Source organism: Paralichthys olivaceus, chromosome 20 (assembly GCF_024713975.1).
Source record: "Paralichthys olivaceus isolate ysfri-2021 chromosome 20, ASM2471397v2, whole genome shotgun sequence".
NCBI classification, from domain to species: domain Eukaryota; kingdom Metazoa; phylum Chordata; class Actinopteri; order Pleuronectiformes; family Paralichthyidae; genus Paralichthys; species Paralichthys olivaceus.
This window is the reverse complement of record NC_091112.1, coordinates 10501671-10525424: the sequence shown is the minus strand read 5'-3', so window position 1 is coordinate 10525424 and position 23754 is coordinate 10501671. Positions and strand designations below refer to the sequence as shown.

General features: G+C 41.1%; 1 protein-coding gene across 9 annotated transcripts in view; it reads left to right on the top strand.

Moving 5' to 3' along the window:
* Nucleotides 1-23754, top strand: part of elmo1 (engulfment and cell motility 1 (ced-12 homolog, C. elegans)) — a 96533-nt gene that overhangs the window by 15330 nt on the left and 57449 nt on the right. For 3 of the 9 annotated variants that reach the window (XM_069515763.1, XM_069515759.1, XM_069515757.1), the window contains exons 1-6: nucleotides 7872-8089; nucleotides 17175-17334; nucleotides 21181-21221; nucleotides 21382-21454; nucleotides 21547-21597; nucleotides 21683-21852. In XM_069515763.1, coding sequence (XP_069371864.1) covers nucleotides 17257-17334; nucleotides 21181-21221; nucleotides 21382-21454; nucleotides 21547-21597; nucleotides 21683-21852 — 413 coding nt within the window. In that variant the 5' untranslated portion in view covers nucleotides 7872-8089; nucleotides 17175-17256. Of the gene's footprint in view, nucleotides 1-5816; nucleotides 5877-7865; nucleotides 8090-17174; nucleotides 17335-21180; nucleotides 21222-21381; nucleotides 21455-21546; nucleotides 21598-21682; nucleotides 21853-23754 lie in introns of those variants that run through there. The other 6 variants (XM_069515760.1, XM_069515764.1, XM_069515758.1 and 3 more) reach the window with 4 other exon arrangements.

Genomic DNA, 23754 nt, shown 5'->3' with positions numbered 1-23754 from the left:
TGGAGGCGTTTTTTTTTTCATTCTGCTTGTGAATGAAGAATGCTGCGCTGGTCCCTACTGATGCAACAACGCCTCCTCCTCCTCCGACACACACACACACACACATACACACACACACACACACAAACATGCATACAGGCGTCACAGTCAGACAATGGGACTATAGACCTGTTTCCATGACTTCCCTCACCGACCAACCAAAAAGCACCATTCATCCCCGCCTCACTCACGTGGCCTGGCAGGGTTTTTGTGTGGTCGCAACCCATGCCCTCTATACACCCCCCATCCCTCACACACACACACATAAACTGGACAGATATGGGTCCGGTGAACTTTTTCAGGATGGCTCGTTCCTTGCAGCGTTGCCCCAGAGGCTCTAATCATTGTTGTCTGCAGTGATCAGTGAGTGAGGGGGGGGGGAGGGTCTGTGTTCCTCTGGTCAACCATCCCCCGCTCCTCCCCCAAAACTCTGCTTTTGAAGAGTCGCACTTTGATGTCTCTCTACATCACAATCTGTTGTGTCTTTGGAAACAAACCTCGTCTTTGCTGCATTTCATTTGACTCCTTTGAGCTCCCTACATTTTTTAGTTGTATATTTCATGATTTCAGAAATTTTTTTACATTACTTGTGATTTTTTTTTTTTTAAGATGGAAAAGTTCCAATCCCACAGTGGAAAAACTGTGTTTTTGTAAATTTTCGAGATTGTTATACTCAAGTTGTAAGTAGACCAAAGTTAAAGTTGTGGATTTATGAAAGGTTATGAGTCAGACTCCTTGGTTTGGTGCAATGACTTCTTTCTCTCCACTGGTTGCCTGGCAACTTGTCTCACTCTGTTTTTTTTTGTTGGGATTAAATAAATGAGATCTGACATGTTAAATAGTGAACAAACAGATATGAAATGATGATATATAAATATTTCCATCAGACTCTCGGCAAGAATTCTTTTTTTCAAAAGTCTAGTTTGATGTATGACAAGGATTCAGACATGAGCCTCTTGTAGTTTTTTTCCCATGTTGTTAGCTGAAACCCTATCATTAGTTTTTCTGTTTCAATAATGATTTATGAGAATGTCTTTATAAAACAACATATTACCAGTGTAAATGTACACCGAAATAACTGCTTCCCTGGTCGTCCGCACGATGATTATATCCATACGCTGCTGCTGTTTATGAGCAGCACTGACTCCAGTCTGCTCCTTTCAAATACCCAGGCTCTTCTTTCCAGCTTCATCCTCAACGGTCCAGCTATGTAAGTTGATTACGCCAAAGACCCCACGGGCCTGCAGCCAGACCAGCCACTGCGGAGTCTGCAGAGAGCGCACATAGCATCGCTGACATTTTTATCTCCCTTACCCGCATCTTTCCTCTCTGTAAAGCTGAGGTAATTTAAGGTTTAGAAACCACTGTTATCGGCCTCGGAATTTAATCTGAGGTCGAAAAACGTTCTGGTGAAAACGTGATGGAGTGTGCAGACATTTTCTTAGGAGGAAATTGTGATGGTGTCTTTCATAGCAACTTGAGCTGCATTCATGATGCAGTAAATCCTTATTCCTAAAGATCTCAGTCTGCTCAGCACTACAATAGACGCTGATGTCTTATTTGCTAATTGCACTAGTCAGCATGCACACAACACGGTTCACTGATCGCTCCAATCCAGCAGCTCCTGCAATGTTAATGTTTCCAGCTGCTGCAGAAAATCCCAAGGTCTGGATCAACTTTAGAAAGATTGGAGCAGACGGTATTTCTATAATTTAGTCCTCCTATACTGTATGTGTCAGTTTGGAATAAATACACCGCAGAGAGTGGGTGTTTGACCTGCATAGGCTGTTTCCGACAGGGCTGCGAAGCCTGAGAGCAGAAGGTCACAATGTTGGTGACTCACTAAGCCTGTGGGCTCTCTCTGCCTCTCTCCCTCGCCGTCTCTCGCACACGCTGGCTATACTGGCTTTGTAAGGACACTCGTTGACATAATATTTTCTCTAGCCACCTAATGTTAACAATAACAACTCAAAGGCCAACCCCTACCCACCCTAACTAACCTAAACCTAATTCTAACGCTAACCCTACAACCAAGCCTTAACAATCTAAAGCGCTTTGAAGTTATGACGACCACCATCCCTTACAAAGACATACACCTTTTGAATTTGTCTCAGAAAGTGAGGATCGGCCAAAATGTCCTCACTCCATGAGGTCTGCACTCAAACTGCTCCTCACAAAGACATATGTACCAGTACACACCCTTGCACTCAAACAAACACACACACACACTTGTCCTAATTGTCAGTAAAAAGGCTTGCAGGGTAAACACCTAATTGTTTTGCCTCTCCTCTGCTGTGAAGCTCTCACCACAGACCTTGATGCTGACTGATATTGAGTTATATAACCTGGGAGGATGGCATGTTATTTTTATATCTAAAGAGAACGGAGATTGTGTGTGTGAGCAGTGCACATAGCCTATTGTGTTTCAGTTAGCCAGGCAATAGAGGAAAAAAAAACATGTGTAATCATCACCTTACATAATGCTCTTGAATACACAGGCCTTTAAGTGCACAGGATTAAAATATACACACTGAGGTATTTTAATGGTGCAGATAATGTGTCATAAGCACTTGGATATCCCAGAATATCGTATCATGAGTTGAGTCTGATCAGTGATGAACCTCCTATGGGAACAATGTGTTACCTTGTTTGTCTGCATTTTAATTACGTGGAAATACAGTCAAACAAACAATGAATTCAGTCGTAATCAGACATGTTTTTAAAAATGAGATAATGGCAACAGGCTCTAAAACACAAAACTTCTAACCTGTATATATCATCAGTGTTTTCTCTGACTTTTTAATACTATGTGTTTATGCACATGTATTTTGTATTTTTCAATCTCATCACATTTACTTAAAAGAACAGTTTGGCATTTTGGGAAATACACTTACTCGCTTCCCTGCAACTTGTTTTGTGAACTGACCGCTACCACTACTTGCAAGATAAATCTGAAGGTATTGCTGGCATCTGTTTAGCTCAGCATTATATTAAAAGTGTAAACCTCCCATGGTTGTATCTTGTTGGTTTAATCTGTAAGAAATCCACTGTGTAAACAGTTGTGAGAAATGACACATCAGTAATCTTTGTAGTTGAGATGGTTTAGCCACCTTCGGACTGAGCCGCGCTTGTTTAGATATTTATTCTTGGATTTTTGCCGCATTACAGAAGAGGGGGGCAAACAAGTTTTTGTAATAACACCATTGTTCATTGTAGACGAAGAAAACAAAAGCATTAGAAATCCAAACTTATTATGAAAACCTCTTAAGGAAAATCTCAGCATGGGTAAATATACAATGGCTCAGGTTCAGTCAATAGCCAATTAAATGTGTGTTATAGAAAATGACTTGGAGAAGCAAAGAGTTAACAGCACATTAGCCTGTCTGAGCTTGTACTTATCATTATTATTATTATTGTTATTAATGATTTGATTATCTTAAAATTTCCGGGATGATAATTCGAGAATACTTGCACAACCTGTAGGCAGCTTGAGACCCGATTAACAGTGGAGCTCTTCCTGACATCTCCCGCAGTGAGATGGATTCAGGAGTGTTTGGTCCAATTAAGAAGCTGCTGTAGCTGCAGCAGGTTGTGTACCTATTAACTTTGCCTCTGTGGTCCTCTCTGCAGGACTGGGACTGCTGAAAAGTGTGATGTTGAATTCAGTTCACCGGAGAAGGGAGATGACATGTACACGTCTTATTTCTGCACTTGAGCTCACAATGCTTGATTTTGCAATGGCATCTCAATCTCTGTTTGTTTCTATAGTTTGCAAACCATATAGATGGGGGATTGTTGTTGATGATGATGAGGATCTGGACTCTGTCATTATAACATATGGCCTATCATAATTTTATTACAGGTTGCCCACCAGAAAATCATATCCGCTGCAGACTTCCTCATTAGACACTAATGAAAAGGAAATCTGTCCTGTTCAATGTGGGAATACTGGAACTTTGTATATCTGCAGGCTAATAGCTTGTGTTTAAATCACTTGCATCAAGACAGTACTGAATGGCAGCTTATTGCCACCAGCTACAGGATGTTTCAGTTGATATTGTGCAGGATATTTTGAGTGATCATTCACCTTTACATGATGTGTTATATAGAAAGACGAGGTGCAGTTTGGAAGCTAAAGCGTGGCCTAGATTTCCGTTGTCTGCTCAAACCACTGGAGTGAATGTCGAAATGCATGGATCACAAGCGCCGCAGTTTGATGATTACAAGTAAGGCATGTTACTGCTCTTCAAGTGGAATAAATTTAAATGTGGTTTTGAATAATAGATGATCCCCTGAGGTGCGGAATTATCTTTGACTTACACCCTCCTCTGCAAGCTGACTGTGGGAATGTGCACATTTCATTTCTTGTTTTAGGGAAGAAATTGGAACGAGGGGTTATGAAACACTAATCGACTGAATGACATCAATTGCCCTGCGATATTATTCAAAATCCAAATTTGCATTTTGTTTTTTTCTTATCCAGAGCAAGCAAACAGTAGTAATGCGGGCCAGAGTCAGAACTGTAGCTGACCCTTGAATAGAACAAACTAAAATGAGAAATATTTGTTTTGATGACTAGTCAGGCTTTTGTTACAGTCATTAATTTACTCCTGATTAAGATTTCTAGTGTGTAGCTGAGAATGGTAGGATACTTAAACTTTTAAAATCTAGAAGTACACGTTCGCTCCACTCAGCCTACACCCTCAATGTTTTTGCTGCCTCAGCTAATGCAGAAATCAGGAGTTGTTGTTAACCTGCTAAATCAACATTTTAAAGCTGATATTGGCCTCAGTGTTAGAGGAGTAGTTGACTGCGAGCTCCCACCCCTGACAGGCCTGCCCTGACTGGTCAGTAGGTTGAGACTTGCTTTAGAAGAATTAAGAAGGGAATGTATCTGCACTACTCCACTTACAGATATGTGTTAAGATATTTTTTCCAATAACAGAAACGTAACATACGGTTGCTTTTATTTTAATATTTAAAAATAGTTGAAATGATTCAAATAGATAAGATATATCAGGTTTTTCAGAAATTTGGGTTCCATATTTTTGTTTTTCTAAACAATTCTTGCTTCAGATTATTATCTTTCCATTATACGACACCCTACATTATATCCTATACACTTTTAAGTACACTGCTGCTTTTGCATACATTCAAACTTTTCATGTCTTATAAATAAAACAATTACCTCTTAATTACGGTAGCGATTTACGATTCCCCTATTTGTCAGTCAATAATATCTGATTTTGAAAAACTTCATCCTTCACATTTTTAGTCGTAATTATGCCTGATGTTTTTCTTTCAAACACTGCTTCAGCACAAACAGTCTTGCATAATAAGGCTGAATAGCTGCTGATTGGAACAACATACAGTCGAGAAAAACAGCTGTTGTCAGTTTAGCACCCAGACAATCTTTGGCTCCTGAAAAGATGTTTTTTCAGATCTCCTGATGGATAAATTGGTCTGGATATTTTCTGGAGTTTGCCTTTCACATATAAAGTTCATGTTGGAAAATGTCTGGCGCTTGGTGGGTTTGGCAATATAATTTCAAACAACACCTTTTTGTCTATATATAAGGATATTGCTGGACTGCTTTGAGGGAATCCAATAGTGTTTTACCCAAACATACAAGTTTTGAATTTTGGCAGTAGTTGTCTGGAGAGGGAGTGTGGGAGGAGCAGGGGGATTGACCTGGGGGAAATCTGAAATGACGACAGACATGGTGCAGCATCCTGAGCGAAGGGTCCGTCGGGCTGAAGCTTATACAGACTCAGGATATCCTCCAGGGAGCTGAGATTGTTTGGATAGATTATTAAAGCTTTGACATGGAGTCCCGGGTGAGCTCTCTGACTCAGCACTGTTGGCTCTGTTAAGTTTCCCTGACAGACAGTTGTGTGGAGCTCATACAAATATTTTTCTCTGTGTAGCAAGGAGTCATTAGTGATAGAGGTCCTCTAAACTTTTTCACTTCCTCAGCTCTCAGTGGCATTTAGGTTACCTCACAGTCGTCTTTCTCTTATATTCAACAACTTATTAGGGATATCATTTGTTTCTATTCGCTTGTTTGCTTTACACTGGTGTTACTACTTTAACATGTTTGTGTTACTTGGTTTCTTGTTTTTCTGAGGCCCTCTGGGACTTTGAGTCAGAACTAAAAGTCTGGTACATTTGCATTTACAAGGCTCGTATGAAGCCGAGTTGACCTCAGCCTGGGTGGAGTAAACATCTGTTTTTGTGTGACACTACACTTGGAGCCTCTCAGTGAGGATGTCATTGCCTGGCTCCAACAAATAAAACGTCTCATTTGGGCCTTTAGCCTCTCTTTTTTTTGACAGCACAAACCATGTGAGTCACTCTGCTGGTGCTTGTTGTAGACTCCTCGATTTGTTGCATCAGCAGTGACTGTGTGGAGGTTGAGGTGGAAGTGAAAGTGGTAATCACCTTCAGACAACAGTATTACATGCATCACTGAGTCTAACTTGTCTGTGGTAGTGACAACACTTTAAGTTGATGTGTGTATTTTTGAAGAAGATTTCCCTTTGGCACTTTCTTTGCTGGATGTCTTGTCGCTTCGTTGTCTGCTGTGACTAGTGGGACACACTGACTAACACCTGGACCATACTGGATGCGTGAGTGTAGCATGTGCGTCGTGCACTGTCTTGCTTTTTATTTCCGCGCCCATGTTATCAGGTTACAGCGGCCATGCTGCCTGGAGTCTTGCCAATCTTCTCTTTGATTGCACACAACATAAATATTTGCAACACTTCTTGTAAATGTTTCAAAGTAAAAGCACTCTGGCGTTTCTGTTGACTGAATCCATTCATGTGTTTTAACAAGGTTTTTTGTTGTAATTGCAGGACAGGAAGATGCGTGGCTTTATACTGTAGTGTCCTGGAATGCAGTTGAGTACGTAGACCTACATTCATTCAATGAAAGGAGTCTTCATACCAGAAACCTCATGTAGCAGCTCTGCAGCAAATATGCAGCTTGCACGCTCCCAGTGTAAACAACAGACACTTGCTGGACGCAGCAGATCAGCGTTAAAGCTGTCACGCACTGCACATGCCACCATTGTGGCCCGGGCATAACACACGGGTGGAATTATTTTCACGGTAAATCATTAAAGTAGTAGTTTAAAAATTCTGGGAAAATCCAATTATTTGCTTCCATGCAAAAACAGAGCTGAGACCACGCTGTCCAGCAAATCTGAGGCTGCAGCAGCCAAGGGGAGATTAGTGTAATGATTGAAATTAGAAAGAAACAGTGAGACAAGCTCTTGTTGAAGGTAATAAAATACTCCCACAAGCATTTCTAAAGCTCAGTAGCAGTATTTCTTGTTTTGTTTATTTTTGTACAGCACAAATGTTAGTTGATTCCTAACTTCAGATTCAAGATGTGCTGTAAACAAAAAACACTGTTACTTCCACAGCATAAACCATGCGTCATGTCCTTCCTCCTGCATACTCTACCCAGATGCCATCACCTGAATGTTGCAGACATTTTCCTGTTGTTGTGAACTTGTCCGACAATCTTCTTCATCTGTTCGTCATAGATGAAAAGCAAACTCCGGAAGAAGTCCAGACCCAATTTTCTGAACATTTTCCAAAATTCATGTCTGAACTGGGCTGCAGGACTGATGCAGAGGGTGGAGAACGTCAATTCTTTTCGTATTCACAGTGTTGATTTGTTTGATTTCTCTTTCTTCACATGTATACCTTAAACTTTAGTCTCCAGTAACGTCTTCCCGCTCACTTGTCATCTTAGCTTTGAATTTTGCCGCTTTCTTCTCACTCACAGACCTGTTTCCTCTTTTCTCGACAAACGCCTACTTCCTCCTTCAGCCTGTCTCTCTCTGCAGTCTCTTGGTCGTTGTTTTGCCTGAGGCGAGGCAGTGCACAGACAGTAACGAGGTATTTGTCTGTGGCTTATGATGCTGAAGGGATTTCACCTACTGGCAGAGAACTAAACTTGTTTTGAAAAGAGTGGTCAAGAAAACTATTTGCCCAAGAAACTCATTGATTGGGAAAGAAAGCACAACAAAGTTTTTCTGGTGAGTTCTCACTTTTTTTTTACTCTTTCTTCGTACCCCACAGGATGCAGTAGGCCTCAGGGTGAGGCTCTGAGCACTCTCCTTTCTCCTCTGTGTCACCAGTGGGCATGAACATCATGGATAGATGTTTGCAGTCTGGAGTAATACACATGTTTTATACTCTACATGCTTCTTGGCTGATGCGAGACGGGAGTGATTTTTCCATATCTAACCAGAAAAGAATGGAAATGTCATAGAGCGGATATGTTTTGAAGACACTTGAGCGCTGTGGCCTCGTGGTTTTGATGGGATGGAAATGTGGTGTCAGTAGTTTATGATTCTGAAAAGAATAAAGAGAGCATACTTACACAGCTGATAAATCTGTTGTGTTGGAAAGTAATTACTTGGCAGTATGAAGGTTCTTTCACAATCCACATTATGGATTAGTTGTGCGCCTGTAGCTCTAATTTTGCCTTGTTTTTTTCTTCCTCTGGCGAGTGTCAGCTTTTGTGGGGTGGGGGGGGATTGTGTCCTTGTCTCTAAACGTTCCAGTGCTTTGATTATCTGAGTTTGCAGAATGCCATCCAAGTACCTCTATATGTTTCTGACTCACTTATTTACCTCAAATTGCTGGCTTCCTCTGCTTGAAACTCACTGTTTATTCTTTTGCTTGTGCCTTGTTCTGCAATTTGCTGTAGCTCTGTGCTTCACCCCTTCTCCTGTGAGGGCAGACTCCCATGCACCGACACACATTTAGTAGATTCCCCTGCACATGTCCTCCGAAAGGGCTCACGTCTGTGCAGGAGGTCGGATGACTGCTGATGTAGAGACATGTCACCAGTCGCTGGTATCAGCGTTTGACAGGATATCCTGGTTACAGAGGTATAGTGAGAGCTAGGGCGGCTTTGTCACAGAGAGAGGCCTGCTGAGCGGCCCAGCATGAGTCACACAGAGAGAACTCAACTTTAGAAGGTGCCTTACTGAGTTCATAGTATCTGGTGCTTTGTGATTCGATTCTATGATCTTTTTGTGAGTATATTGTTGCATCTTGAGGCTCTTAGAGTTCCTGCCTTGGTTGAGTGGAGAAGACATATTTCTAAACCCTGACCTCAGCCTTCCTCCTTTTCCTTTTGTCTTCCTCCTTTATTTGTAACTGTTTTGTCAGCCTTTTGTCTTCGAGCCAGCAGTTTCCTGTGTGTGTGTGTGTGTGTGTGTGTGTGTGTGTGTGTGTGTATGTGTGGAAACTGGGCATAACACAGAAGCATTTTCATCCTCTCGTCTTTTTGTTTTTTGTCTCGAGACCATGGTGTGTGATTACTCTATTTAAGGGAGCACTTGTGCCCCTTGTAAATAATTCTGCAGTGTCAGGGTTGAAAAGAGTAACAAACCTTAACAAATGTGATAAGATAGTTAATATTAAACTAGAACGATACTCAGTATAGAGCACATAACTCCACCAATTGTCCCCTTATGAAACCAGATCCTGATTTTTGTTTGGATTGGCATCAAATGGAACAGACACACAAATATCAGTCCCTTAAACGAGTCAGTTTTTTTCTCCATGAGAAATTAAGGAAAATGTTGAAAAACACCTGCTCTCACAATGTTAAAGTGGAAAAACAATCCTGGATCCACCCCCTGATCCAGATCTGCACTAAAATGTTATGTCTTCTCCCTTGACCCATGTCCTTTTACCTATAGTTTCATTGTAATCCGTCCTTTAGTTTTTGTGTAATCCTGCTAAATAACAAACAAACACAGATGAAAACATAACCTTCATGCTGGTATAGGTCATTTTAAAAGTCACCTGTGGAGTCAGATATAACACATGGAGTTAAATTAGTTGAAAACTAGTTTACAGTTTCAGATGTACGAAAAACATATTTTTACATCCACTATTGATTTGTGTATCATCAATGATTAAATAACATTGAATTCAAAATCATTATGTCTTGAAAAAATGGTTGTGGGAACCTATGTTCTATATGAACTAGAGTGTGCGAGCTTTGTGTGTCTCTGTCATACACACACCTCTCCTCTAGGCTGTAACATGACCATCGTGTGGCTCGTGTGTGTGTGAAGGCGTCACGCTCGGAGCAACAATAACTCGTGGTTCTCTGCACCCTGTCAGTGGTCTTTTGTCTCAGCTCTCAGATAAAGGATTACACACACACGGATTCACACGCACTCTCTTACACATACTCGAGCCCCCGCGGCGAGGCGGACCCTTTGTATAGGCATCGGATGAAGAGCCAGAATGGGTCCTTTTGAAATTCACCCTGTGCATAGGTTAATACAGACACGCCCACGCACAGATGTCTGCATATGTCTGTATAGGTATGGAGTTTCTCATTTAGGAGCATTATTTGGACATTTTGATGCACTTTCCCTCAAAACCCTGCACTTTATTTAAAATAGTCAGATTTGCAGCCGAAAAATGGTTTGTCTCAAATATGCTGCTGCTGCACAAACAACTTGTGCTTCAGTTTGAGTCCTTCTCCTCACACTCAGGTTCTTCTTCTGTTTGTTCAGGAAACTTATAGCATATTACAAACTGATACCTAAGATGCACATTTCTACATCCACACTACAGACAGAAAGAGTTTTAGTTTGAAAACAGTGTTTTCATGCGAAAACATAGTATTGTTGTATAGAAGTTTCAGGGGATTATACACTCAGTTAAATATAATATTCCATTTCTGCCAGCTTAATCACACTTGTCCTTCAAGGTAGGATTTATGGCAGGAAATTTTTATTAAACTGCATTAGTCTTAGTTAGGCGTGAGTTAACTGAGTGATTTTATCATAATCTACGTGTGGAGAGGCCCTGGAGGATCACAGTGTCTGAACTAAACATGGTGTGTCGTTCATATCAGCCCAGGCGTACTGCTTCAAATGAAGTGGTAATTAAATGCAAATGCCTGAGGTCATCCCCTCAAATTTAAACACTAACAATTTAGTAAATGTGCCAACAAAGAATTTCCTTTATAAGCCTGAGGTTCATCAGGGCTGGTCACACTGACATTGTAAAAACTGCTGCCTCATGTTCCCTCCCACCATCAGGGTTCCTGCTAAAAGGTCCCAAGAGGAGCAGAATGGAGAGGCTGCACTTTACTTTAGATCACGTTCCCCTTGATATTCATGCCCTTACTCTGTTTGTCTCCCCCGACCCCCCTCTCTATCACACTATCAGATATAGCTTTAATTAAAATAACTTCAAAGTGTTAAAATCTTCTTTTTTTTTAAAAAGCAAATAGACAGCTTCATTTTTTAATTTTGCAGGGACGATACAATCAAAATTCTATTTGAGCAGTTCCCATAAGAAGGTGGTGTTGATAGATTCATTAGAAGCTGCGAAAAAATGAGGCAAATTATATAAAGGATGCAGTTGTAAAACATTAATGATTTCAATGCCAGTAGACAAGTTTGAGTTATTTTCTGAAATCATTACTGCTTATTACTTACTTATGCAGAGCTCTGGAAAAATCTCACTTTCAACCCTCTTTCTTCTCTCTGTCCTCTTGTGTCTTTAACTTTTGCTGTTTTATCTTCATCTGTCTTCACTGCCTCTGTTTTGATCCCCCCCATATCTCTCAAACTGTCTTGCTCCTCATTATCCATCCATTATCTATGCAGTTTATTCTTTCAAGTTTGTGAGGGGGCTGGAGCCAAACCCAGCAGGCATTGGGTGGCAGGCCAGTGTATCGCAGCGCCAACACACAGTCAGTCTGACTGCATACACATTCACATCTCCATGATCAAGTTATAGTTCCATTTTGGACGGACCCTGCAATTGCACGTTTGTGTTTGCGTCAGCCGGTGGCTGCTTGGGGCCGGTCACAGTTTCATGCTCCGGACACACAAAGTTGGCTTTCAAAGTAATGTGCCATGCTAGCTGTCAATACATGGTTAAAGAGGAGTACATACAGTCCACAACACACACCAGGTTAGCCAGCTGCCTATGGCTCTGCACATTAAGCAGTGTTTCTGTTGATGAGTCCATGTGTCGGAGGAAACCAGAGTAAATGAAAATTCCACATGGAAAGTAACTGGGATTTTTTGCCGTGAGGCGACAGTGAAAACCACTGTACCACAGTGCTGCTCTCTTGATTATCCTGTGTTGCATTTTCACTTGCATTTGCACTTTTTTCTTTATCCCTTTTCTTTAATCTACTTTTAATGTCATTATTTCACTTCAACTTTCATCTCAACCTTCCTCTTTCATTTCTCACCTTCATCCCTACATCACCTCTTTTCATTTCCCCTCCCTCCTCCCTCCACAGATGATGTGACCCTCAGATTACTCATCATGAATTATTGAGGTGAAACCCAGCCCTCTTCTTCTTCTGCTGCCCAACAAATCACAGGACTTCCCCCCCCCTCTCCCCCCCTCCGTGTTTCTTCTCCTCTTTCCCCCTCTCCCCTGTTTATTGATGTTTGTTCTTAAATTTCGACCTCTGGCAGCGGATCAGGTCACAGGTTTCTGAGCGTAACATGAGATTTAGTTTATGTCCACTCTTTTGCAGTTAATTCGTTAACGAAACCCTGCAGCGGCACACATACCTCTCTGGTTACAGCAGTTGTTTCAAGACACATTGAACAATCACAACTTGCTGATCTGCTAGATCCAGTTAAACAAGTGCAATTACACCAGCAGCAGGATCATAAACGTGTGTGAAACCAATGATTGGACATAGTGTGAAGCAACTGGTTTATGTTCTTTTTCATCATAATCTAGAAATATAATGTTCTGTGGAGAGAGAAAGTTTAGAGTAAGAAAAAAAGGAGACATTGATGGTAGTACAAGATGTCAGACAAAATGAATGCACGAGTAAAAGAGAAGTGGAAAGAAGCGAGGTCAGATCCTGAAAAACTGACAGGAGCGTTTTCCTGGAAATAGGAATAGATGGAGTCAGTTCTGTGTCCTGTTAGCCTGTTTAACCTCTCTGGTAGAGGGAAAATAAACCCAACGCTCACTTGCACTCACATCGAACCAGGTTTTAGCAAATCACCTGCTCTGACGTGATGAGTTCTGACAGCAGCGAGCTCAATAACAAGGTTCCATTTGCTGCGATGAGATGCAAGCGACAGATTGATATGCAGCCCGTGGTAAACATTCACTGATGATGTGTGGAGGATGCATGGAGACAAACACACAACTGAGAAGGTCCTAGTGGGAAAACCTTGTTTTTCAGAAGTTGTTACAAGCATGCGTCAAAACATGTTGATCCAATGAATGCTGGACGGTCCGTGGCCCTGCTCATGGCGGTGTGTTAAACCGGCCTGTCTCTCAATTATGTTTGAGCCCATTTTCAAGGGATTTACTGTGGCTGTCAGCTTTGTGTGTGTGTGTGTGTTAGTCCAATCAATAAGCTTCAAGGCCGTCTATCTCTGAGTCATATAGTTCTCAGAAGATGATGACAAGGTGCTCTGAACACACACACTTCGTTACTGGAAAACAAATCCTTAGTCAAAAGGACAGTGATGTCACACGCATATTAACTTTTCTCTCTCCATTGCAAAGAATGATTCCCGTTTATTACAATTTTTGTCATGATTTTCTGCTTCTCTGTTATGACAGCATTGTTTTCACTGAATTAATTACTGAGAAGCGGGAATCTTGAAGCATGGCTAATCACAAAAGCAGACTGGGCAAGAAAAATGAGCCGTTAGACAGATATTTTAAACAAATTGGTTTTGTCAGATTATAAGAGCCACATTACTAGATATAAAGCTGAAAGTTAGTCATCTGAAATGTTGAACCAGTCGGAAGTTAGGTTGTCAGTTTGAATTAAGGATTTGATCAATTCAATAATGATATATTTGCCTATATATTTTCCACATGAATGCATTACATAAACTTTTAAACAGGATCCTCAAATTGTTTCTATAGAGAACTGTGACCAGAAATCGCCACCTGATGGCTGGCTGCAGTATAAGTCATAAATGCTACCTCCTCCATGTTAGTGGGTGGGACATGGGCCAAACTAAAAAGTTAAGTATGTTGATGTAATTTTTTTGTCAAAGATGCTTTCTGTCATTTTAGGTAGTTATTATCACGTAGATGCTTGTCCAAGTTAATTTTTCTGGTAAGTTTGGTTTTGATGAGTTATTTGATGCTGTAAAAATGGAGTGAAACTGACACTCGATTGGTCGTGTGTGTCTTTCGACAGGACTTAGCTACTGCGGCTATTTTAGCTTGATTTCTGGATAGTGGGAGGAAGTGGAGACATATCTTCCATCTTTGCATACAGTCTATTCTTTCTAGCTGTAGCATGACAAATATTGAGGAGGAAAGTCTGTACACACAGTAGATGACTCTTACAAGGGTTGTGTTTGTGAGGCACATTTATATCCCAACAGGGATTAAACAGGATGATGCTGCTGTTATTCTTTAAAATGTACACATTTGTTTCATTAATTCCAATGTTTGCTCATCCAGCTTTGTTTATCTTAGTGTTTCCTCCACATCTCATTCACCAGCATGAGCTTTTTCTCCCCCTCTGCGTGAGGTTACAGAGGGGGGGCACAGAGATGCACTGAAGTGTCTCAGAAAGTATTTAACATATCTTACTAAAGCATTACAATCTTCAATGACAACAATCGTTCATGTTTCACTATTCAAATCCAAAGCAGAGGGATGGATTGAGTCATTTTTGTGGAGTTGTGACAAACGTGACTTGACTATGACACGCAGGAGAGAGAGGGAGAGACTGAGGGATGCATCCACATCTCAAGCTTTTGATGCAGCGGTTGCCATGGCAACGGGCCCTTGAATAAAGGATTATTATGGGGTGACTCACACACACACACACACACACACACACACACACACACACACAACGCCAGGCTATTCTCATTACATATACTACAGTATCATTAACTTAATACCTGCTCATCAAACAGAGTCACACAGTAACACTGACTGCACACACACACACACACACACACACACACACACATTTAATGACTCACTACTCTCTCTTTACGCACACATGCTGTATATATCGACACACATTTTACTCCTCAATACTTGTCCCCCAGGAATTAGACTGAGCTGGTGTTGTTGCATTATGGATTGAGAATAAATACGTAAACAGGCTTCTTCACCAGGAATTAAGATTATCCAGGATTTCTAGACAGGCTGGAATGGTAAATTATTGATGCCTCCCTCAGTCAGTTTTGGGGGCATCAGTGTTACATTTTCCACTTCAAAACTGTGCAGTGGTGGGTTTCATTAGACCCCTGCAGGCACACAAAGGTGCCTTTAACCAGATACCCCCTGTGTGGGTTGGAGTGACTCTGATTTGGTAGTTTTTTTCCACCACGTCCAGCTGGTTTATCTCAGAAAGCCACAGGGTTTCAGGTCAATCCAGCTGCCTGTTCCTCTGTCAGATATCATGCTTTTTTTGTGCCCTCTCAGGAGTCCTCTGCACAGGGACAGAAGCCAGGGAGGAGCCACCCAGGATTACAAGCTCATTGTAGTGCATGAGTGCTGCAGAGCTCGTTGCTATCTGTATGAACCACAGTGCATATGGCTGCAAATACAGATTCAGGCTCTTTTTTAATTGCTTCAGTTGGGTTTAACTCATAAAAAGAAATAGAAAATGACAGTTTTAGGTTTTGATGTTTCAAATGTTTTTTATTTTGTTGATTTGCTCTGTATTGTGCAGCATCTATTCCCCTTTCCTGGTTAAAAGGCATTTTCTGATCATTAATCATCAGCCTATAGCTGAGGGTAAAGGACAGTGAATGTCGCACCTTGTACCTTGTATTCAGCGTCATGTGGAAAATTATGGTTGTGAATATGGGCTATAGAATACATTTGATTTGATAATACTGCTTGATTTCTGGGCCTGGGATGAGAAACAAAATGCCAAAAATGCTCATTCTCACTCTTTTCACTCTCCATATTTCTTTGTATCTCTTTAGAAGCAAAGACAGCAAATAAAAAACAATTCTAAGTAATGGCTAAAGAAAAGGTTAAAATACCTTAAGATCGTATAGTGAAGAAAAATCATTTGTCACCAAATTTAAGCCATAAATAGCAGGGTGATGTCATTGACTGGTTCCCTCAGATTTGATTAAACTCATTCAGAATCGCAGATTTTGTGTTTTGATGGATGTTTGTGTTCCTCATGATGGATAACCTAACCTTAATGTGTAAAACTTTGTGGAATGCCGCTTTATTCCATAGACGCTGAATAGAGTGAAATTCTCTGGACTAAAGACTAAAGCTACTTGTGCTGTATCTTGCATGCTCACCTGCTATTGTGGTGTAAGTGCTGCTATGTCTCATGAAAGAGAGCGTTGCTTTATTTGTCAAAAACATTACAACTCATCCAAAAACAACTTTGAACCAGAGCTTCTTCATCCTTGAAGTTGTGCACAGCGTACATTCTTAAAAACATAATGACATTTCATCAACCCACTTATCTGCTGTGACCTCATTAGCTGATAATCTTCAATTTGAATCGAATTATTGTTTGTCTGGCCCAACAACACGTGCAAATGCTCTGTGTGTCAACAACTGCAAATGAAATTGGGCCTCGGCTGCAAATCAAATAGTGAACAAACCAGTATCTCCAACTAAGCTTGTATAAATGGTCCACTAGAATTAGTTTTTAAGGTCAACACGAGAGGCTGTTTAAGCTGTGGGTGATTGCTGTGGTTATCAGCAGTGATTAAATAGACACTTGTGCATTGTAGCCTGACCTCAGATATTTTCAAGGTATAGCCAGAGTGAATGCTGCGTGTACACCCAGTGTAGGTATAACTGACTCATTTCCTCTCAACCCTTAAATGATATATGAAGGTGAATAATTGGTTTGAGCTGCTCACTTTAGTTTTTGCTGGAGTTATCAGTAGTTTATGAGCAGTCCCCCGAGCTGCACAGTACTCAGCTCTTATGCATTTTTCAGCTCTGCCCCCTTTTCACCTTTTGTCTTTAGTCAGGAATAATTTTTAGAAGAAGCAAATGCAAGCAAGCTTCATCTCAAATAAGTAGACCCAGATCTTTACTAATCTCTGTTCCATTTTGCTCCCCCCTGTTTTCCTCTCTCTTTCCTCTGTCCATCCTCCTTTTCCCTTCACTCCTGTCCTGCAGGTTTGGATGAGTCTCCTCCAGTGGTGGTGACAGAGGTGTGAGGCAGCGAGACCTACACCGACCCCCCCCCACCCCGGCAGCCATGCCGCCACCGGCAGACACCGTCAAGGTGGCCATTGAGTGGCCAGGGGCTTTCCCCAAGCTCATGGAGATAGACCAGGTAGGTGTCTGAGGACCAAAAACTAAAAAAGACACTGTCTTATTATCAGCACATTACTGTGTCTCTCTTATAGCTAAAGGCTGTGAACATTAATTAGGTTACACCCAAAAACTGTGTTGTGTTCTTGTGGATCACAGATCTAAACTCACTCTTTGAGTAACTTCGGTTTCATGGAAATGAACACAATTACATTTGATAAGAAATTCATTGCTGGATTTGATTAAATCCCATCAAACTAGCAATAATGTTACCTCTCCAGCTTCACGGCTCTAAACCGTAGTGAGGAGGCCTCTGGATTTCCAAATACTGAGTTCATAAAACTCTCAGGAAGGAAAGACATTGGCGGTGTCCGCATGCAGGCACTTTATTTTAGAACAAATCAGCCCAAACCAATAATATGGCCTCATATGCTGTACCCGGAGCAAACCACATTCTTTCCTGAAGACTTAACTGTTGTTGCTCACTCTGCACGTACATGTTCTTCTAAAGCCCCTTTTCCACTGGTCAAAAAATGATTGTCTGCAAAGGAAATGGATTCAATCGGCATTTACTCGTGGGTCAGGTTTTTATCGGCTCCAGTTGGCATCTATGGAAACATGACAGCCAGGTGAACACACTTATTAGGCAAGACGGCAAGGTGAACATGGCACACTGGGGTAAAAAAAATCAATCGCTGCAATTTTTGGCATCTTTACCTGCATTTAAAAAACCTGTGTGTGTGTGTGTGTGTGAGTGAGACTCAGGGATGGACTAATGATTGTACAAGCTATGAGTCACCGTGGCAACTGGAGCCATGATTGCCCTTCTCAATGGATGAACCACTGAATGAAACATTGAAAACCAGAGTACGTGTGCCTCTGGGTTTGCTGTAAACTCTGGAGTGTAGATTTAGGGATGTAGTTTGTGTATTCAAAGTCTCTTGATCTGCCTGAATAGTAAAACGTCTTCACTTCTTTAAACCAACCTCACCTCCTCTCCTTCCTCCGCTCTTCTCTAATTGTCTCACCCCATCCTGTCATCTTCCTCTTGTTTCTCCTATCTGTCGCCTCCTCCTCCTTTGCCCTCTTTTCTTCAACTCTCGTTCTTTCCCCCTCACTCCTCCTCCCCGTCTTTTGTTGTATCTGTGAAACTTGCGCTGTGCCTCCTCCTCCTCTCTTGTCCTCCGCGTCAACAACCCCCCCTCCTCATCTCCTCTGTACAATAGGCCCTGCAGCAGCATATGGCTGTCTGAGTCATGCGATGGGGAGTGGGCTTCGGCTGCTCTCGCTGTCTTGAGACCCAGAGAATGTGTGTCTGCAAGAATATCAATTTGTGTGTGTATTTTCTGTTTGTTTATGGGTGTGTGGGTGTGTTTGTGTGGCAACATGCATACTTGTTACTATTAAAGTGTGTCTGTGCTTAGGTGCTGACAGTTGTGTATATGTGCACTTGTGCCAATTTGTATATGGGTATCTGTGCGTGTGGGTTCCTCTGCCACGTTGTGTTAAGATGCAGTTGTTTCTCTCTGTTTGTGTATCTGCATAAATCTTACTGCGATTTCTCTCTTTCCAAACATCCTCGGTGCCTTATAGGCACACAAGTACAAGATTTGTGTAGTGGTGTGTAAATTGGATTGCAGACAATTTCAATAAGCGCTTTAGTGTTGTTGGTTGTCAGAACTGCAATAACAGGAGAGGACAAGGTGATGGTGTGTGTGTGGTGAGATGAGTGATGAGAGAAATGTTTTTAAAGGAGACATTATTCACTTAAATGGTTTTAGAGACTATGGTCTATTACCAAAACCTTCTTAGATCCTGTATTAAATGTTGTCTGGTCTCTTGCAGCAGTGGAAACAAGCTGTAACTGCAACAGTTACATATTATCAACTTTTTTTTCTTTATATTAAAACTAAATCGACTGATTAAATGGCAGAATAAAGGGAGCAGAAAATATCATAACTTAAACAAAACCTTGCACATGTGGGAAAAGATTATTATCTTTCTATATCATTAGTTAAAGCTCCACATGTTTAAATGTATTAGTTTATTAATAATAGATGTCCAAAGTGGATAAAGCTTTGATGAGAGGAGGAAATGCTCGAAGCAAGTCACCAGTGGTTTCATCTCCTTTTAAGATATTGCAGAGCTTTCACTGTTTCTTTGATGGTGGAGAGTATTAATAGTTTCCTAATGAAAAATGAAGAAATATCAAACATTTACAGTTAAATCCTAGATTTTTCAGGTTGTATTCAGGTTCCTGAATGTTTGTGATGCTGAATCAATATTTCTGTCATATACATTGTAATATCATTTATGTTTTTCTCCATTTCTTGCTGCTTTTTGATTTTAGCTACAACATTGAGCCTTTAAAATGTCCTTGAACAGCTTTTTGAAACTCATAGATTATATATTTTATTTTCATTATATATACACACACAATTTTCCTCCACCCCTCCTTCTCTTTGTTCACTGCTGTCCTGTCCCCTCCCACTAATATCCTCCATTCTCCCTCTCCTCGTCTTTGCTGTTGTTTCTCCATGTGTGTGCTGTATTTTTCTTAATTTTTCTATGTTTTCATCCTTTGTTCCCTCTTTTGTTCTCATATCAGCCCACCTTTATTATCTGTCACCCCCTGTCTTTCCCTCCCTGTCATACAACACCCCCTCCCCTCATCCTGCCCCCATCACTTCTCTCTGTAAATCCTCATCACCACAGCGTGTGCTCTTTGAAGTAGCTACTCTCGCTGCTCTAACTGCAGGAAAGTAGTGATAGAGAGCCATAATATAAACCGCAATGTTCCGTACATTGTATACAGATGCTCGCCAAATTGCTCTCTGTGCATGTGCACAGTTATAACTGTGTGGTTTTATGCACATGCTTGTTGTGCCTGTGTGCTATGAAAAAATTGAGCTTGGCACTGTGGGGGTCAGTCAAGCTCTAAACTGGACTTGTGGATAAGTCTCCTGAGCCAGTAGATGGAGAAACACTGGTGAAAGAACAGTTTTTTTTAGTGCTTAAAAACAACTATACTTTAAATGGATACTCTTGATTAGTGGTTAGGAGCAGCAGAGATCAGGATATCTCCATCATGGTTCTAGCTCCAAAAATCTGTCCCATAATGCAACTAAAACGCATTCATCAGTGTTAACTCATCACGTTGGGAATCTTCCTCCAGAGCCCCAGTAGACATGTTCCCATTGTTTTCACAGCCTGGATATTCACTGTCTGAGTAGACTGACCTTCATATTTAAAATAGGTAGGAGAATGCCTTTAAAGAAAACTATCAATGTCCTTCATTCAGAATTTCACAAATTGGTTCATCCACTTATTTGATCATTTGATGACATTTTTCTAAAATAAATAAGGAAACTTTTTGAACTTTTTATTTCAGTTAGTTATTTTTTACTGAGGCTGATAAAAAATATTTCTAATACTACTGCAAGCTATAGTTTTTACAGTAAAATGCATCAAATCTTATAAACTTAAGACATAGATTCTTTGCAAATTCAGTGGTGCAGAGTAAGATTAAAAATATATAACCATATAAATATAAATGCTATAAACAAAAGCCCCCGTAACACAAACTTGACGGTAAGTACAGTTCCACCACTTTGGAGCAGAATATCACTGTTACTGATGCAGAATAAGTTCCACGAACAGTAATAGTAAATGAAATGGTGCAACAGGCACGGTCAGTGCTCCTACATCAGCCGTTGTACAGTAAGATAAATACAGGCTCCTGCAGAACAGTGTCTCATTGTGCCAGTCCAGTAATATAAAATGATTGCAGCTCAGTCTTGAGTTGACTGTTGTTTTAGGAACCAAAGCTTTGACTGTGGACTAAATGCAGTTTTGCCTTTCTCCACAGAAAAAGCCTCTGTCAGCCATCATTAAAGAAGTGTGTGAAGGGTGAGTATGCAGCTACTGTTTTCAGTGTGTGGGTGTGAACATAAATTTAAGAATAATACTTCCTGCAAAAGTCATTCTCCATCTTGTTAGCTGTATTTTTTGCAGAAGATGTTTCCACTTTTAAGCAATGAAATGTTTCACTCTATTCAATGGCTTTTAGCTGGTCCTTGGGGAACCATGAAAACTTTGCTCTGCAGATCGCTGACGCAACAAATTTTTACATCACAGAAAAGGTTTGCTTTTGTGCTTTTACTCCCGACACTCCAATGTATTCCTTACAAAATGCTTTTCTAACTTCTGCTTTTATTTTCATAATCCTCCACAGAATCGCAATGACATCAAGAACGGCTCAATACTGCGCTTGACCACCTCTCCTGTAAGTTCTATTCCTTTTATATGAAAATACTTTCAGGGTGAATGCACAGACAAAGATACAGTTCTTATGGGTCCTTCCCTTCCAGTACCAGACAGCAGTCCAGCTCCATGAGCGGATCCAGTCGTCCAGCATGGATGCCAAGCTGGAGGCTCTGAAGGACCTGGCCAACGCGTCCCGTGACATCACTTTCGCCCAGGAGTTCATCAACCTGGACGGCATCTCCCTGCTCACACAGATGGTGGAGAGTGGGACTGAGTAAGTCAACTGTCCGTCCATCTCTGCAGTTTTGTCCACCTCAGACGTTTTATTACTAACCTGGGATTTGTTACAGCGATGTGTCTTAACACAACTCATGTCCGTTATAGGTTTAACTGATCAGATTGAGCTTTGACCATATTCCACGGTCGTTGCACCGTGCATTCTGATTTTTATGTTCTTATATTCCTCATGTTTCTTATCTCAAGTTCAAGCTTTCAAAGTCATTGTATCACTGAAGTTCCCACTACACAACTTGACGTCACATCACAGTTGAAATGTACAATCATAGTCATTATTCTCAAATTTGCCATCAACAATGTAATGACTTGTTTTAAAATCAGGAAATATTACTTGATAATAATAATAATACAATAATATTTGATTGTGAAACATTTGTGGCTCATAGAGTTCACACAAAGCTATTGGCAACTCCCAGTCGAACGTAAATAATGTTCAGATTTGTTCTATCAAAAAAAGTTCCCTGCAGTTATTAAAACCAAATAAATATTTTATCTCTTCTTTGGTAATAAAGTGTGGCAGGCAAATGTACTACTATCAAAATATGTCAGGTACAATATGTCCAATAAAACACAAAGTAGCTTGATCCAATCAACCACAGATCTGTCTCCATGTAGAATGTGTGTTACTGGACAGTGTAAATTTTGAGTACATCATCTCCAGTGGATCCACCTTCAAACCCTCTTACACACTAAAGGTGTCATCCATGAGAGTTACAGCTCAAAAGAGAAGAACTAGCTTTTATTATAGATGTAGAACATGCCCATGGGCTCCTGTTCTTCTTTGTTGACCATGACACTGATATTACACTCAACTGAGAAGAGCTCTGCACTGGTCTCTGTCTGCTCACTGTGTGTGTGCTCGTCTTTGTGTGTGTTGACGGGGGTGGAGGTCCCTGGAGACCGTCTCAGCTGAAGGTTACAGCGAGGACATTTTCGCTGAGGTGGAATTTCTCAGCCGTGATGCCAGGGGGGAACTGTGTGTGTGTGTGTTTGTGCATGAATGCTTGTGTGTGTGTGTGTGTGTGTGTGTGTTTGTGCATGAATGCTTGTGTGTGTGTGTGTGCCAGGAGCATACTGTGTGAATACAAGGTGCCGACCAGCCAGAGTCAAAACCCAGATGAGAGTTGCTTCAGGAGTGTAAAAACGCACACAACACACACGGTTCAAACTGACAGGGAGGGCAGCAGCAGCCAGCCGCCTGGGTCGTTCTCTTTTTCTGCCTCATGCATTTCTCATTATTCATCCCTTTTTCCCTTTTTTTTTTGAAAGAAAAGATGGATTAAAGAGTTGTTCGCATAACAACTTTGCTCTGAAACCACACTCATGGTGCAAGCACACACTGACACGAGGTCAAGGGTCAGAAAAAACCAAAAACATTTCTATAGATGTATATCTGTGAACAATAACCTTAACGTCCACAGTGTCTTCTTTCGCGTCTCTTATAAAGTTGTACGTCCCAGTCAGGTGTTTAAAATCTCTTGCTCAGCAGGAACCACGTCTCCTGTCTCTGCGCATTATCAGACAGCATCTCTAGCATTACGCTCACTCCCCAAATTTTACCCCAAGTCATTTAAGCTTTTTCTCTGTTTCTGCATGTGAGGTTCAGATGAGCAGATATTTGACCCAGTTTGATCTCACAGCGAGGCGCCCATCAGCAGCAACGGTGTTGACTCCACTCTGCTCGCGGCTCTTTCGTTAAATGTGGTTTTATGTAAATTACTTTAGTATCAGTTATTCAGGGCTGGAGAGCTTAAAAGTGCCTGTGCATGCATAGGTGTGTGTGTGTGTGTGTGTGTGAGAGAGAGGTAGAGATATCAGTGTCTAACACACACACACACACACACACACACAAACACACACTCTCATTAATGTGCCTGAC